Source organism: Orycteropus afer, unplaced genomic scaffold (genome assembly GCF_000298275.1).
Source record: "Orycteropus afer afer isolate SDZICR_OR568_19922 unplaced genomic scaffold, OryAfe1.0 scaffold00127, whole genome shotgun sequence".
In the NCBI taxonomy this organism is placed as follows: Eukaryota; Metazoa; Chordata; class Mammalia; order Tubulidentata; family Orycteropodidae; genus Orycteropus; species Orycteropus afer.
The window spans coordinates 5,925,486-5,943,881 of record NW_006921714.1 but is presented as its reverse complement, the minus strand read 5'-3'; the positions used below and the strand labels follow the sequence as shown (position 1 = coordinate 5,943,881).

General features: G+C 41.8%; 1 protein-coding gene across 1 annotated transcript in view; it reads right to left on the bottom strand.

Annotated features, from left to right (window-relative positions):
- The window catches only part of UNC79 (unc-79 homolog, NALCN channel complex subunit), a 284,033-nt gene that overhangs the window by 86,190 nt on the left and 179,447 nt on the right, over positions 1 to 18,396 (bottom strand). Inside the window, exons 32-37 of the mRNA XM_042781482.1 lie at positions 17,256 to 17,363; positions 13,621 to 13,737; positions 10,796 to 10,879; positions 6,807 to 6,909; positions 3,884 to 4,024; positions 607 to 645 (exon numbers count right to left, since the gene is read on the bottom strand). Of these exons, the coding sequence (XP_042637416.1) occupies positions 607 to 645; positions 3,884 to 4,024; positions 6,807 to 6,909; positions 10,796 to 10,879; positions 13,621 to 13,737; positions 17,256 to 17,363 (592 nt within the window). The remainder of the gene's footprint in view (positions 1 to 606; positions 646 to 3,883; positions 4,025 to 6,806; positions 6,910 to 10,795; positions 10,880 to 13,620; positions 13,738 to 17,255; positions 17,364 to 18,396) is intronic.

The window sequence follows — 18,396 nt, the reverse complement described above, 5'->3', positions numbered from 1 at the left end:
TGAAAAATATTTTGCAATTATTTTCATCTGTGTCTATATCCATAATGAAACTTATTCTATCTTAGTTTCTTCTTCCAATGTTATTGGTGCTACTTACTTCTTAAGACCATAGATCAAGCATTACAATGTGCAAAACTTTGTGAAATGCATCATGTGCTATGTAAATAAATCAACTGCAACTGTAAAAACACGCTTGCTGAATGAATGAGCATCATACAAGTCTCACAGCATTCTGCATGGTTTCTTCACAGCACTTACCACAGCTGACAATTACAAATCTGTGTGAATATTTCACTTATGTTGGCCTCCCCATGAAGGTAGGAATCATGTCGGTTTTGCCCCTAGTTGTGTCCTAAGTATCTAGCACAGTGCCCAGCACAGGGTGGGCTCAAAATGATTTGTTGGCTGAGTAAATGAATTAATGAATTAAGGCAGGAAAAGAACATGAACAACTAGTGCTCTCTGTGACCTCTTTTTCTTCATACAGATGAAGCTGTGAAGTTAACAAACTTCCTTCCACAGTGTACATGCTAGTGCCCTGGAAACAGGGTGAACATGCACGGCAGAGATTAGAATGTCAGGTTTGGGCTCAGTTTAGGACCTTACCTTTCTGCTTGATTAGAAAAAGTAGTGCTGGATGCCAACCTAGGAAATAAGGTAAACAGAGTCACAAAAAGAGCTTTGGTTTTCATGAGGAAATGCATTAGTGATCCTGTAGGATCTGTGGGGGTGCAGGTTCAGATGGGGGCACAGACCAGGGACTGAAGGCCTCACTCAGTAGTCAGTCCCTGAGACCTACTTTCTACACCAAGTCAGAAATGTCCAAGTCCACCGAGTATGAAGTTAAATTGTTTTCTATCACCCAGCTAAGCTACAAAATGGCCTCTGCAATGAGGTTAGACGTTTGATCCACTTCATCCCCATATTAACTCAGCTCAAAATCCATGTCTTTATATTGTTGTTGTTATTTGCTATCGAGTCGGCCCCGACTCCTAGCGACCCCTCCTTGGGTTTCCGAGGCAGTTATCACTACAGAAGTAGGAATGCCTAAGCTTCCTTCCGAGGAGTGGCTGGTGGGTTTGAACCGCCAGCCTCCTGGTTAGCAGTCAAGTCCCTTAGGCACTATGCTACCAGAGCTCCTGCTTTGTCTTTATATACGATCTCTGAAACCTAACCACAAGCAAGCCACAAACTGTAAAAGTCTCTATAACACAGTAAAACAGGTAATGGGGATTGGCTGCTAATTGTTAGGTTGATAGTAATGAGGAGGGATCTATTTCTATTGAGAAGTGAAATGTCTAAATGGACATATAACATTTAATTTAAAAAAACGTATAAGTATATGGTTCTATATGCTTGGAAATACTCTATGTATTTGGAGGCTCAGGTTTAGATGGGGGGAATGGACCAGGGACTGGGTCATGTAGAAAGTGAACTACAGAATTGGTGGGTTTAGAAGAAGAATGGTAAGTACAACATTGAAGAAACAAATAAGGAGAACACTGAAAAATTATTGACTTTTTAAAAAGTACTTAAGAATCCAGAAATGGAGATATTACTCCCATTTGCTTTGTTATGGGGCCCTATCCTGCCAATGACACTGTGACAGATGATAAACATTGGAAATGAAATAAACCACAGCTAAGGGTGCAGCAAATATCATCCTCTACCTAGAAAGAGATATGGAGGAATTCTGAAAGGGCTCTAAGTGGAGAGCAAGGGAGCCCTGGTGGCACAGTGATTAAGCACTTAAGCTGTTAACTGAAAGATCAGTAGCTGGAACCCCCCAGTTGCTCAGTGGGAGAAAGATGTGGCAGTCTGCTTCTGCAAGACTCCAGGCCTGGGAACCTGATGGCACAGTTCTACTCTGTCCTATAGGGTTTTTGCTTTAAGTAGAGAGCAAATATGGATTCCCATGGGGAAAGGCTTAGGTGGGAAACAAAAGGGTCATGGTGAGCTTCCATACTCTTACACCTTTGGGACTGGATCCTGTGACCATGCCTAACATAAATACAGTGTTAATAAGCCTGCATTAACTCATCTGCTCTTCAGGTGGTGGTCTCCTGTCCTTTCTCGAGGTGTGCAAAGAAGCCAGGCAGCAGGTGACCACCAAGTCTCATCTCTCGGTAGCTTTGGTGATGAGACTTAGCTTACTGGGAACGGTGACAGCTTGCCTTACATGCTCTCCCTGTCTCTAGCTAGCCAACCAAACAGGCAGAGGTTTAGATGGAGGCAATGTAAAAACATAAAATAGAACCTGCTGCTGTTTTCCATTGCTTTCACAAAAGCACATTAGTTTCCAGCTTAACAGTTGGTAGCTCTTGAACATGGTTTGTTTCTGCTGTGTGAACACAAACAAAAAGCAAACAAATCCCTCTGTATATCTATCATCACTTTGATCGGCTGTTTCAAAGAGATGGTGGCAGACCAAAGCAATAATTGTATCTGTTCTAAAACTAAAACAGGTGAAACTGTGAACTTGCGTTAATAAAAACCTTCAATGGCACAAGTTGAGAGCTGATACAACATGTACTCTGCAATTATTATAATGAGGTAAACATCAAGGGCCTATGTGAAATGAATCATCTTTTCTCACATATCAGTCACTGACTTTGATGAATGGATTTCACGTTCTCCCATATTAGTCACTGACTTTGCACACTGACTATTGCTACGACTCAGAGTGGACTAGTTGCACTGAACTGTTATTACACCTCTGACTGTCTGACTCTTAGAGATAAAACAGAATAAAATGGGGGAAGGAAGATAAAGAAGTCATGCATTCTTTGGGATTAGGGTTGTTTTTTCTGAAAAAAAAAAAAAGGTTGCTTGTCTTTAACTCACAATTAGCATTTCTTCATTTAAAAAAAAAAAAAAAAAAAGGTTCCATTTCAGTCCACTCAGACCCATTCTCTTTCCCTCTCTCAAACACCAGGAATTTGCAGAGTCCTTGTCTTACGTTCTCCATCCAACCCTTTTCCATCCTGAACTTGTAGAGTACTTACCACTCACACCACTAATTACAGCACCTAACCACGTCTTACAGCACTTAACCACGTCCTATCTTGTATAGCTACTTAATTACTCCACGTATAACTGTCCTCAACAACTAAGCCACAAAGTACTGGAGGATGAGCTGCTCTACAGCCCAAAGGCCCTCACACTGAGCTAGCACAGATTAGCTACTTAGTCGATTCATGTGGAACTGAACTCAGTCCTTGCCTATAAATCGTATATGCCAGGCCTCTAGCTTGATACTGAATTTAAACTCTTTCTTCATATCCATAAAACACATCATTTATATTCTAATTCATTATTGACTACATGGAGTTGTCTTAACAGTAATGTTCTCAAAGCAGCAAAATGTAACCCTCACTCTGTCAGGCTGAAGGCCCTGTTCCCAAACTGCTCACCTTCTTTTATGCAAGTCACAAATGTGACACCTACTGTTTCTGTTTATCCCTTCACATACCAAGGTCCTTCATTACACAGCCAAATGAGGTGTCCTCAAACTAGAAATACTTAGGAATCCATCTTAAAACAGGTAAAGAGAGAAAATGGTAGTAATACTAATAGCTAATACGTATAAAGCACTTACTATTAACCAGCACTGGTCTGAGCACCTTTACATAGAGAAGCTCACGTAGTTATGGAAAGCAACTAAGAGCAGATTTTTTAGTGCCGTTTCCTCTAGCTTCACACTCACAGGAGGATTCACGACACTACACAGCTGGGGGATTCAATCTAAAGATCGGCCCATTCAGTTGTAGGAAATAGTCTGAGTTGATCCCACAAATATCACGCCTCGGAAAGGTGACTGGATGCTTCACTTTGAGCTGGTAGTTTTCATGGCAAGATGTAGGTTAAAGAAGCTGACATTCACCTGCCCACAGACTGCATCATGTCCAGCAGCAGCGGGGCCGCCAAGTCCGGACTTAAGTGAATGAATGTGGAGAGAACCACAATGGCCAGCCCAAGGGTTTCTTCATCGTATTCTTCCAGAATGGCCCCACAGTCGTGGCACCTGCACAAAAAACAGAGGGGTCGTTCCCATAAAAGCCAACCAGTGGCTTCAAAATATAACTGCACATAGTCATTCTGGTGAGTGTTGGGAAAGTTTCCAAAGGGAAGTCAGTGTGGCACTCCAAGAACAAAGGGGAGACCCCAATGTCATCATCAGCACAGACAAAGGAAGTGGCACACAAGGCATCCGTGCATGGAGAAGGGCTTCTTTGACTATGGAGAACCTTCTTCCAACTCACAAGCATCCGACCCACAGGTGATGTATTATTGCTCCCTCTTACAATGAATGTCATCTAGACCAACAGTTTGAGGCTCTGGCCCGAAGATTTTCTGCATGTGAAATTATTGCTGGGGATTATTAGTAATGGGACATTTTTTGCATTTATCCAAATTACAAAAGAAAAATGGCTAGGCACACATGGAAGCCTTCCTAAGCCTTCAGGTTGGGAAATGCCCTATTTGAGGGTGACAGATGGGGTAGTGGACTCAAGAAGATGCTCTAGCAGACCAGGAGAGTCTGGATTGCAGTCTCCTGTCTACCATCCACTGAGGCCAGTTTTAGAAACTCACCATACTTAGTGTATCTAATATGTAGACACAAATAATGACATCTGTTCTTAAGGAATTGACAACTTATTGTTATTTCCAGTGTCCTCAGGTAAGTTCAATTTAATTCAACTCAACCAAATCCAAACCAAAAAAAACCCAAAGCCACTGTCATCAAGTCAATTCTGACTCATGGCAACCCCACTGTTACACAGTGGAATTCCCTCATAGTGTTTCCTTGGTTGTAATCTCTATGGCAGCAGACCACCTGACCTTTCTTCCACGGCATCACTGCATGGGTTCAAACTGACAGCCTTTAGGTTAGTAGTCAAGTACAAACTGTTTGCACCACCCAAGGATCCTCCCCCAAAGCCAGAGCTCTTTCCTGCTACAGCTGGGCAGCTCTGTGAAAGGAAGGGAACATCTACCAGGGACAGCAAGGAAACCAAGCCACAATTGTTGTGGGGACCTTCCATCTGAAACCTTCCTAAATAAAAACAAAAACCAAACCATAAAACCAAACCCACTCCCATTGAGTTGATTCCAACTCAGAGCAACCCTAGAGGACAGAATGGAACTACCCTACAGGGTTTCCAAGGCTGTCAATCTTTATAGAAGCAGACTGCCTCATCTTTCTCCCACAGAGTGGCTGGTGGGTTTGAAACTCTGAATTTTTGGTTGGCAATCAAATGCCTTAGCTACTGCACCACTAGAGCTCCTTAAATATGAGCAAAACAACTATCAAAAAAAAAATAAAATCTCTCCCAATTGAATTTTTTAAATATAGGATTCACACTTTCGACAATAAAAAGAAGAAAAACGGAGCACATGCACAGGCAACCAGGAAGTCAACCAAGAAGGATTGGGACTAGTAAGAGGACACAAAATTGGGAAATTGTACCAAAGGAGGACCAAGAAGTACCTTTCCCAGGTACCTACATGCTCCTGGTGTGGGCGTTCCAAGGCAGCTGTACAACCCAGACACCTCCACCTCTTCAGTGTTGACCATCACCTGCGGTCAGCCCCATGGACACTCACACCAGCCTCATCTTCCTCTCCTTGTATCAGAAGCCTATGCACTTCATGGGAGCTCTGATGGTGTACTGCCTAAGGCATTTGACTGCTAACCAGAAGGCTGGGGCTTCAAACCCACCAGCCACTCCTCGAAAGGAAGGTTGGGCAATCTACTTCCGTAGTGATACTGCCTTGGAAACCCAAGGAGGGGTCACTATGAGTCAGGTCCAACTCATTGGCAATGAGTTTGGTTTTGGGTTTTTTTTATGCACTTCATCAGTTTGGTTTTCTTTACCAGTCACAAGGGAATCCCTCCAAACTTGCATTCTTACAACTCTTTTTCTTTCTCATACCCAGTGACTACAAGTTCATGTGCCAGGTAATGCACAAGAAGTGAAAGGTGTAAACTATAGAGGAAACGGCCCCATTCCCTAAAGAGCTCATAGTCTAGGACAGAACATAAATGCATAAACAAATAAATAGGTAGATACAAAGTGATGTGTTCTAGAATAGAGACATGCACTGAATGTCACAGAAACTCAAAGAATCATGTGAGTAACTCTGCCTAGCGGGGTCCGGGAAACTTTGCCTTAAGCTGGCTCTTGAAGCATGAATAGGAGTTCATTGGGCAGAACAAGTGCAGAGAGAAGGACATCTATGAAATCACAGAGGTGAGAAGAGATCAGACACACTATAGAAAAGGTAATGGGGCTAGAAAAAATGTTCCTGGTGAGGAGTGGTATTCCTTCACAATCTAAAAGGTCTTTTATAAAAAGCTAAGGCACTTGGACTTAAGCCTGTAAGAAATCTGGGGACACTGAAAACTGACAAGCTAGAAGATGACATAGCGGATCTGCAATTGCGAGAATGTATTCTACCAGCAGGGGGATAACTATCAAGTCTCATACTTACTCCGAGCCTAACAGTTTGCAGCTTCTGGTTGAGGGATATTATTCATATGAAATTATTTCCAGGGACAATAAGTAGGTGGGTATTTTTTGCATGTGTACAAATTAAAAAAGAAAAATCCCTAGGCGTGCATGGAAGCTGCCCATACAACACTATGCCTCTAAAATTGCAAATGGACACTGACACAGCTACATCTGCTGGAGAACAAATACTGACTTAAGATCAAAACCTACATTCTCAGATGCTTTCTTAAAACCCATGTGGCCTGAGACAAATTCTAGAAACATGGGGAGAAAATGGCGGTGTAAGCTTACTTGTCAGTCATCACCGTGGGCTGCTCGTCGGTGAATTCCTCGGGTGCAGGTACAAACATACTGACTATGCTGGGTGCTGACAACAGGCTGGACTTGGTGGCACCTGGGGAAGGCAAAGACACAACTGGTGAATAAATGTCAGTTTCTGGGCAGGAAAGGTCCGGTTCTCCTTTAAACCTGCCGAAGGTCATATTCGGAGGGCCGTGACTTGACCATCCAGTGACACTGTGAAAGACCCTCAGTAGTCAAGCGAACTCCAGACAGATTGTGGTTTATCTGTGTCTGCTTGTATGGTTTAAACAGCTATAGTCCTATCTCCCCTTTCACTTCTTGCCTTTGAGAAAATCAGACAGAGCTTATGTACGCTAATAAGGTGTTAGGGCACAGATGGAAAAAACGAGGGAACCTATTCATGGATACCCTCAAATGAGTTACAAGTCTTGCTCGCTCCTACTAAGATGTTGCTAATTTGGGAAGAAGATAAGATCCCGAACCCCACACATCCAAGCAAGGAGAGCTAGCGAAGAACGTTTCTGCTTTGAGAAGTAATAGCATAAAGCCCACAGCCAAAAAGACTTCATTTCCAACCTGAAGTCTTCATGAATGAAACATGGAGTGTTTTGAAGGAAGCAGCCAGTGACTCACTCCACATTTCCACCAATCCATTTCACGGTGTTTGAAACTCTGGGGTTTGATGCCTTCAAAGAAATGTGAGCCGGGAATCTTGGCAACCTAGTGCAGTGATGAGGAAATCTGAAGTGTCGGGGGCTGTTCTATGCAGAAAGTCACCAGGGCTGGACAGGCGCTTTGGGAGCTGCAGGAAGGAGGCACTACAGAAGAGTCTCGGGTGACAATCCGGAACATCAGGATTTGCCCACTAAGCACTGAGAGGCTGAGTTCTTCTCATTGAAAAGAAGGCCGTAAAACCCAGCAGCCATTAAAGAAGCTGTTTCTCAAGGAAGCGCTAACTTGTTGCTGAAAGCAAACAAACCACAACAAAACTGTATGGACTTACCCCATGATTCAGAGAACTGGTTTCCAAAGGAATCAAAATAAGAATTTGGAAACCCAGCCAAGTGGATGCTGTGTTTCTATGGGGGGGGGGGGGAATGGTAGCAGAGCCAAGATGCTTTCATACTACACTCTCCCTGGCATGATGGAAGGTGACAAAATGGATTTATGAGAAACAGGAAATTTGAAGGCCTCCAATGGCAAAATAAATCATCTGAAAAGACCTGTATGTTACTAGCTAAGATCCCAAATGGGCTACTGTGTTTATCAGCTGTCTCTAACATAGCACTCTTTCCTAAGTACCCTGCGTGCATCATTAAAAGACCTTTAAATTGTTTCATAAAAATGTTTCAAGTGGAAGAAAGAGCATTATTATACACATAAGTATAAATCAATTAATAATAGAAAAGGCAAGAATTGAGCTAAAAGAAGACATGATTGACTACTAAACACCATGAAATCACTTCAAGAGATCAGAACACAAAAAGTCTAAATCCAACACTCCATATTTGTTGAACATCTTCTGACTCTGTCTACCAGATGACAAACACCTGTGCTGAAAGCAGAACTGTTCATAACATAGACAGTGATGTGACACAGTCTTACTAGAAGTACTGATACAAACCTTTGAGTCAAGGCTTTCAGAAGGTAAGTGTCAGTTTTTCTTATAAGTAATCACAATTAAAGTCAAGAAAAGGGAGAGAATCAGAGTCATCTGAGTGGATTCAAACCAGTCACTACCTAATACAAATGGCATCCATCTTTTCATTGCATTCAATACAATGACCTATTATCTGTCAAGAAATAGGAATATTTGACAATAGCACTGTGAAGTTGTTTTCCCACGTGACAACAGAGAATGAACACTGCATTATTTATAGCAGTAGTGGATAAAAGCAGAAAGGTTATGTTATAGGGCATCAACCCCCAGAGAGCAACATGAGCTGAATCAACAGATATTTGAATACAGCTTTTGAAATGTGAGCAAAGAATAATGTACAAAGAGAAGATGTAAAATGGGAAAAAGAAACCACAGACATTTTGTTATCACTGAGCCACAGCTAAGTCTGCCATTTCACAAGTAGTCTCATTATCCCCCAGTTGCTGGCAATACTCCTGAAGTCACCACTCCTGGTTCCCCTGCTGGATATACCCAAGGTAATTCTGTAAGTAAGTAGGAACAGAATGAGAGGGTTCTCAGAAACCTGAATAAGGAGAGGACCAGCTCTAAACCCTACTTCAAAACATGAGATTCTGACAAAAGCCCTTTGAGAATCTTGGGGATAGGAAACACTATGAAAGGGCTCGTCTCCAAGCTGTGTGCATGCGGCGGTCTCCCTGCTGCCACCTCATCAATGGCCTGTCCAGCTTGTCCTGGAAGAGACTCCTTTTCCCTGTCTGTTCCCATTACCTCATTCTGTTTTTGCCACTACTAATTGAGTCACTTGACCATGTACAAGCACCGGAGATTCTGTCTACAACTCAGGGTTCAACCACCCTGACTAGTACTCATAGAAGATTTTTCTAGTCGTCCCGTGGATGAAAGAGTCTCATCTCATGTTATATAGGGACTAAAACTACTACTCCTTGCTAAAGAAACATTAACAGAAACTGGAGACGAGGATCTTCTCGTTTCTTAGGAAAATTACAAGAGTAACATGGTCCAGATGCTCCTTAGAAGCAAGGATGGCAAGACTTTGGTTCACGTGCTTTGACATGTTGCAGGAGGCACCTGGCCCTGGAAAAGGACACCAGCTTGGTAAAGCAGAGGGTCAACACAAGGAGGAAGGCCCTCAACAAGACGGACTGACACTGGCCACCACAGAGAGCTCACCTATAGCAACAACTGCTAGGACGGTGCAGGACTGCACAGTGTTTGGTCTGTTATACACGGGGTCACTATGAATCCGGACTGAATCGAAGGCAGCTGACAACAACAACAACAAATATGGTCTAGAAAAATAGGTCTGCTGAATGAAGGGACCAGTTAGGAAACTGTTTACTTTTGTTTTTTACACATGATTTGTTGACCTATTTTCTGAATTGAAAAAAGAACAAATGCAATGTTTAACTGGCTATGGGATGATTTTTGAAGACAAAGAAAATCTGATGATTTATCTTAACACAGATTTATTCTCAGCTTGCTCTCATGAGCAGCTTAAAGTCAAGTGTATATTTTGTGCGGTTTCAGGGAGCTGATAGGAAGCTGTTCACCTCTGAGTTGCACATTGTTGAAGGAGCATATATAAGTTGGACCCTGCTCAGAATAGTAGACACAAGGTGATAAGGGAAACTGGTATGTATTAGGAGGAATACTGAAAGACCCAGGGATTCTGGTCTAGAAAGGACTGGGGAAGTAAGTAATGAGGGCTTTTCTCCAATTATCTGAAAAATTATGTGAGACTGACTTGTTCTATCTGATTCCAAAGGTTAGAAGATCCCTATAATGAAGAACGTTCTGTCAGTCGTGTCCCAGATGAGACATCACGCATCCCTGGTCTCTGGTGGTGTTTGAGTAAAGTCTGGACCCACTTTATGGACCTACTGAAGGAGAGGTTTCAGCACCTGCTGGGTGACTAATGTATTTTTACACAAATAACATGCTTTCCACCTACAGATCTTTTTGTAGTGCTATGGCAACACAGTGCCTAAGGCACTTGACTGCTAACCAGAAGACTGGTGGTTCAACCCACCAGCCACTCCTCAGAAGGAAAATGGGGCAATCTAATTCTATACTGATACTGCCTCAGAAACCCAAGGAGAGGTCACTATTAGTCAGGTCCAACTCGACGGCACATAACAACAACAAATGGTCATTTGTTTACCTGTTGCTGCAAAAAATTACCACAGCACACTTATGGAAATACCTGTGGCTGGCAAACAAACATAGAAGGCTCGCCTGATGTGTGTAGATGTGGTAGATATCACCTTCAGCCTCTCTCCGCTCTCACAGTCTCAGATTCAGGGACAGAACTAACCTCTTGTTCTCAGCGGCTGCCCCTCCAGGTCAGGATTGAGGCATGTGGGCACATTACACTGGCGTTTCCCGGGCTGTATCTGTTCTGTGGATAAATAGAGCATTTCAGTCTTCAATGTGGTCAATTTAACACAGTTCACAGTACAAAGCATTTTACTAGTAATCTCTCGGGGCCATTTTTTGGTCATTGCTATTACTGAGTGTTAACATTTAGAGGACACATCCTAGACTTAGAGCAGGGTGGTTTAGGGTTTCACAACGAACCTGCCATTCAGGTATAGGAAGTGTAACTGAACACAGAATGGCATCTGAAACATCCAAAACATCCAGAATGTCCTCCCAAAAAAGCTCAAATTCTTTACCTTCTGATATGAAATGAAAGGCTAATGTCGCAACTATGGAAGAAATGTTATGCAAATGAACAAATATATAAGCGATCATTTGGGACAATGACCAGAAAGCTCATATAGAAAACATGGAACTGGTAGCAAGGAAATGATAGGTGTTTAATGGGGGTATGGGGTTGGGAATAGGGACAAAGGGGTTGGGCAGAAAGGGAGGAGTGTGCTTCAGGAACACCTGTTTTACATGTTTTACATGACAGATGGGCCCTTTAAAGAAGCGAGTCACCCTGATGAGCATGGATGGAGAAGAGGAGGGTTTTCCGTGAGCCTGCTCGTGCATGCTCAGAGGACTGAAACGTGACCCATGTGTTAGACTGCTTCCAGCGTGCCTACAGGAGCACATGCATTCTTCATTCTTTTGTAGGCTAGTGGATCACTGAGTCAACATGTGCAGTGTCAAGCTGACATGCCACCTAACACGGTACGATACATTCATTCACTCTCCTCTGGTTTCAGATTTGGGAAATACTTTTTGGTACGAATGAAAACAAGAAGATTGAGATGAAGCTTGAGTAGGACTTGGTGACCAGAGAACCAGCTTGGAGGATAGAAAACAAACCCAAGAAAACTCAGGTGAAAGAAATGCAGCATGTAAACGGGAAGTATTAAACAAGACGCCAGAGAGACATGAACAAGGTTGAAGTCTGGTTGAAAAGTGAAAAATTCAGTTAAATGGGTTATTTGGTCTCGTGTAGATTTTTTAAATGAAATTGTGGATTGGAAATTGAGATGAATTTACCTTTCTATAACTCTACTGAGCCAACCAATGAGGCTGTGATTGTGGTCAGGATCTGAAATGGTTCCTTTTGGCTGAGCTGTTTACCAGAGATAAAATACCCTTCAGAGTCTCTGGGTCAAAGTAACAGAAGCTGAGCATCTGGTTAACAGAGACCAAACCAAATAGACACTATCATTCTCAGCTCCTTAGACAGCTTCCTCTCAGTAAAGAGGGAAACCCAGTCCTCTGTGGTATGGACACAAGGACTTGACTCAAAGTCTTGAGGCTGGTTGTCCAACACCTTCTACTTTCTCTTCTTTGCTGTTGGTTTTTGGCCATTTTATTACTCACTATCACTTACTACTGAAAGGAATATAAAACATTTTAAAACTTTAAAGTGTTAAGAACACTCATAAAGGCCAGGAGAACTGAAACTGTCTATTTTATGTAGGGTGAGGTGTGGTCTGTGAGATTCAGTTATCTAAATTAACTCCTTTTTTTAATAATGGGAAAAGAAGATGAATGTGAACAAATATTATGGCTGTGGACAAAAAGTAACAATATCACAAGATTTTGCTTTTTGTGGAAATGATAATTCTTGGTCATAAGAAGAAAGTAATCTCAAATAAGTATAACCAAAAAGTACTAACCAAGATACTAAAATAGTCCAATCCAAGATGGCCCCCAGAGGATATTACAGTAATAAACACGTATATGTTCATAGTGCATGTATGTTTCAAAGTGCTTTTACCTATATAAATTTCTCTCTCAAATGACCCATTTAATTTTTGGGGAAAAAAAAAAAAGGAGAAAGAAAAGGCAGGCACTTAGAAGAGAAGGATTGTGGCGGTCCTACTGGCTTGAGAAAGCACATGTAGAGAAGGTGGAGCCAAGTTCAGAAAGTGCAGGGTGCTCATGTTAAAGCAGACGTTTTGTGGCAGGTGATTCTTACTTTAAAATTGACATTAGATGCAGTTCCACCATGTGAGCATGAGGGTGTGCGACTGCCACCTGGTGACCCCGCCGACTAAAACACAGACCTCGTATGCCCAAAACTACTGGCAGATCAAGGTACACTAGGAGCTCTGGTAGCATAGTGCCTAAGGCATTTGACTGCTAACCAGAAGGCTGGCGGTTCAAACCCAGCAGCCACTCCTCAGAAGGAAGGTTGGTCAATCTACTTCCGTAGTAATACTGCCTTGGAAACCCAAGGAGGGGTTGCTATGAGTCAGGTCTGACTTGACAGCACATAACAAAACAAGCTGACAGTTACTATAATTACTAGTCTCTTATTTTTCTGGTACTTCATAATTGATAAAACACTATCACATACATTACCTCATTAGATAACATTAGTTCTCTGATGTGTGTTTTTTTCTTTTTTTTCTTTGCATCATGAAATTAAAGTTCCATTCCCTTTTCTATGTATTTCCACCATTTAACTCCCAAATAAATAACCTAAGATCTGGAATCTGGATCTTTGGGGGAGGGGGGGAGAGTTGTAGCAAACTAGACAGAAGAGCTGTGGCTCTAGACACTTGGAAAGTTTAAATAGACTTATCGATCACCTTATCTTTTAAAATTATTTCAACCAAAGACCATGAGAGAAACCTTTTTCCCTAACAAGGGAGCAGAGTGGACACAGAGAAAGAAGTGGCATTAGCTAATCTGAGAGGCAAAACAAGAAGAAAAAGCATGACCCACCAGTGTCCCAGTTGCTGATGTTAAGGGGGGCGCTAGACTGATGTTCCAGCTGTCGCTTCATTAATTGGCTCATTGTCAGAGTTCCCAGGGATCCCCTTTTCATCTGCCTATACTGAGCTATATGGAGGAAATTAGGAGATGATTACCAGGGGGAACAGATTTCCACAGCACACAAAGGCTCCACATGGCCGACAGAACTGCAATTGAACCTCCATCAGCTATTTGCAATTGTTTGGTAAATTGTATGCTCCTATCCAAATGGAGAAGTGACACTATGCTGTCCTGGGAGCCTTTCTTCAGTCCCTAAAGAAGGTAACAGTGCCTATTAGCACTCGTGTATAGCCTACAAATATGTATCCCATTACAACAACATAATTTTTTTATACTGTGCCTTGCTCCAGAAAGGGATTTAAGACACACAGTACTGCTTTGACCATACAGCTTAACTCCCTTTCATGGAGCTTGTGAGGCTTCACACACATAATTTTAATCTTCATTATATCCCATGAGGGGTGTGTGTGTGTGTGTGTGTGTTTTGAAGGAGGATGACACATATTAACCCCGATTTTCAGAGAGAGAAACCAAATCAAATGAAATTGTATTACTGGGAAACAACCAGCAATTGAGGTGGTCCTAAAACCAAAACATATTGACTTCAAAGTCAATTCTGTTTTAAATGTTTAGTTGAGCAGTTTGAGAAAATGTGAATCAAACAACATTCCATAAGTATATTCTAGTACATGTCTTTGTTTTAAAAATTGGGTAACATTTGTATGCTGCAGTTAAGCATTGACAATATCCCACCAGTGAACTGTTAAGTTATAAGCATGTCCAAACCAGAAAAACAATGAAAAGCACTTCTGCCAGTAGGCTGTGGAGTCAGCAAGCAACCTGTTGCACTTCTCCTCTTCCCCTGAGCATCCCTGTCAATCGCTTTCGAGCCCAGGGCACCAGGCAGTGCATCGTTACGTGCCCTTCCTCCGTGATCCCCACATCCCAACATCTGGATATTTGAGAACTTACATCTCTTAGAAGGACCATTTCAGAAACTGGAGCTCTGAGCTACGTGTCCTAGCAGGGGATGATGGCAACCAGCATGACTGCATGGCCTCTCGAAAGCCTTAAATGTTATACACGGGTTTCACAATCATGGCACCAAGGCAGCCCCTTGGTGGGATGTAAAATCAGTTATAACATTGTTTTAATGTAATTAGCATGCTGTTTGAGTAATGGATCACGACATGTTTAGCTACAAAATCATCAGCTGATAAACTGATCAAAAAAGAGGTGTGATAGGAATTCTTGTGTCTTGGAGTCCATATTCTTCATGAATTCACTGAAGTAACTACTCGCACTACTATGAGAAATCCTTGATTTGGGTTGCTGGTTGGTAAAATTTACAATTCTATGACTCGCTTGTAAAGTGCAGCTTCAAGTAGAACTCAAAGCAGGAATCTTTTCACAGATTTAACAAATGTAAAGCTTGGCAGCCTCTCTCAGACTCAAGCAAAGAAGGATTGAGAACTTCAAATGACTCAGTAAGTTCTCCAATGCTCAGCTGTTTTAAAAGACGGCAGAATTCCCCGGGAGTAAAACCCTCCCTGTTCAGCTGAATGGGTAAGGCACCTGGCATTGAGCCGCCAAGAGCACACCACCAAACATGCTTTTAATGAAGGGGAGGAGGGAGCGTGGAAACCCAATGATGCCCTAAGCTACAACCACAGGGCTAGATGCAATCATGACTTGGGGATCACAATACATTTATTGTATGATACATTTAACTAATGATGAAGTTACACTGATTTAATTCTTCTATTTCAAATTATACCCATCTTGAAATTCCAACTGGAATTCACTATCTTCAGTTTTTTCAAGTGACTCATGGCAAATGAGGAGGAGAAAAATACGCTTTCCTGATTTTCACGTGTGTACTTAAAAATGAGCATTTTAAAAATCACATCCTCAAACAGATCTTTTGTGATTAAAAAAGAAGAAGAAGAACCAGTGGATTCAGAACTATCAGCTCTTCATTGCTTTTGAATGGGCAAATAACTCTCACTTGGAAACTATTTCTTAGCACTTCTATAATCTCGGTTGCAACTGAAATTGCCTTTCCTAAGGCCATGTGAGGCATTAAGGAGAACATGGGCTCTGAAGTCAAACAGATCTGGCGTCAATTCCTGTCTCTGTCACTCAAGCTATATGACCTTACCTGTAGGACTATAAGGTCAAGCTATATGACCTTACCTGTAGGACTTTATCGGTGATGTAACCCCTCTGAATCTCTTTTTCCTAATGTATAATATAGCGACAATAATACTTCCATGCACACTGATGTAAGGATTGAAAAACGCAACAATGTGTGTCCGGTTAGCACAATGCCTGGCACATGACAGGTATCAAATAAATGGTAGCTATTGTTACCATAAGGAGCTCTGGTGGTGCAGTGATTAAAGCATTTGGCTGCTAATCAAAGGTCGGCAGTTTGAACCCACCAGCTGCTCCGTGGGAGAAAGATGAGGCAGCCTGCTTCCATAAAGATTACAGCCTTGGAAACCCTCTGGGGCAGTTCTACTCTGTCCTGTAGGGTCACTATGAGTCAGAGTCGACTCAATGGCAGTGGGTTTGTTTTTTTTGGTCTATTGTTACTATTATGACTGTAAATTCCTGGAGGGTAAGAACTGACTTGTTTATTTGCCGTTCATCCTCAGTGCCAACCACAGTGCCTGGCAGCCAACAGACACAATAAATAAAGAATTGCTGAATGAATGAATGCATGAATGAATGAGGGATGAAGATGATGATTTTCCGTCCTACCAGTTCAGCATTGAGAGTAAGACCTTCATCTGGTTTTCCAGTATCATCCTCATTTCAAAAGGGGATCAAGTAAAAATTAATCAGCTCTTCCTTCAGACGACCTCGACGTGGCAGCGTGTGTTAGGGCATGGGACAAGGGTCGGCAGAGGTTGCACCTTCACTTGTATCCCTGATTCCTATTGTGAACACCCCATGCTAACGCCTCTTGACTCCACTAAGCCAGGCTGACACCTTTATCTTCATGTCAATGGAATTCAAGCTCCTCATGGACAAAATCTGGATCCAGAAACAGGGCAGGTTCACAATGTTTGCCTCCTCTATGTTCAATTGGGTGCCACTATTATCTGTGTGTGATCCAAAAGGGCTGGACTCACTCATGCCTTTGGGATCGTGATATGTTTGATACATTATTTTATGATGATCTAGAAAAAATGTTGTCAATGATGGAGGTGATTCCAATAAAAATAAAGGCATTCCATGTAAAATTCTGCCATCGACAATGCTTTCCATTTGTGCCCAAACCAATCTCATAAATTATGTTTAGACTAGTAATATATCATTTTTATTTTATAGAATGATGGAATTCAGTGATGAGACACCAACAAGTTAGGATTCTTAGCTCATCAGTAACCATATTCACTTATCAAACAAACACTTAGGATAATGCCAAATGTGGACCTGAGAGCATACAATATAGTCACTAAGGAAATACAACAAGAACAAGAAAAGACTCCAAGAGTTCAGAAACTGGAAACAAGACAGCAGATAATATTCCAAAGTCAATGTACAGGGGAAACAAGCACCAGAGGAAGCCTTACTTGATATTGAGGAATGGCTACTTGTTTCTGGCACACCTGCTTCTAAGGTAGGGGCAGACGAGGATTCTCGTGGCATTTCCAAAGTTGAAAGTCCTTTAGTAGAAGGGTCTAAAACAGAAATATTTATTCAAACTCAAGACACGGTTAAAAGCAACCTTTAGAACATCTTTTATCATCTTTTTCCTTCTTACCTAATATATCCACTCATACCTTTATATATTTTCTGGCCCTACTAGTTACTTGAATGGAATTACATACATGCTGGCTTCAACATTCCACAGAGAGCTACGCCTTAGAGATTAACGATAGCATAAGTGCAGAGCTAAGCTCGGTATGCGCACAACACATACCCTTGGATAAGCCACTTAACCTTTCTGTAACTGAATTTCTTTTCACCTAATACTTAAAGATGCTTAATAGTTCATTCCACCTATATAATTCCACCACTCCACCTTTGCTGGGGCAATTTCCACCTCATCATTTGCATCCTCATTTATACAGAAAGTTCCTCCTCCAGGAAGGCTTCCAGGACCCCTCTCACCAAAAAAAAAGTGCAAATAATAAAAAAAAAATGGGTCAGGTGTCTCTCTTATGTCATTCCAGAATATCTTGTCCTTAATAATCTTTTTTTTTTTTTAATTGTGATTTGGGTGAAAATTTACAGAGCAAATTCAGTTTCCATACAACAGTTCACATATACTTTGTCTCATGACATTGGCCACAATTTACCGTAATTCAACAGCTTCCCTCCCACTTCCTCCCCATAGTTACCTCTTCCCTGTGTCCATCCCTCCATGCACCTCTGCTCCCTGAGCTGTCACCCTGTGCATAAGCAGTCCTTCTTTCTCCCATGACTTAATAATCTTTTCCAAACTTCTTACACTATAACGTAATCACTTATCTACTTGTCCATAACATTTACTAAGCCATAAGTAACTTAAGAGCACAGACTGTATCTAACTTGGAATAAATACTCACTATAAACTCAAAGTATCTACTTTATTACTTGAGCAAGAAGCTGACTGTATCATTTGCTTCTTCTATTGACAAATGTGTTTCTAAGATGAAATACTTTCTGCGTGTACTACTGTCTTATTAACCTGTCAGCAATGGGAAAGGAGCTATCTGCTGTTGTTCTAGG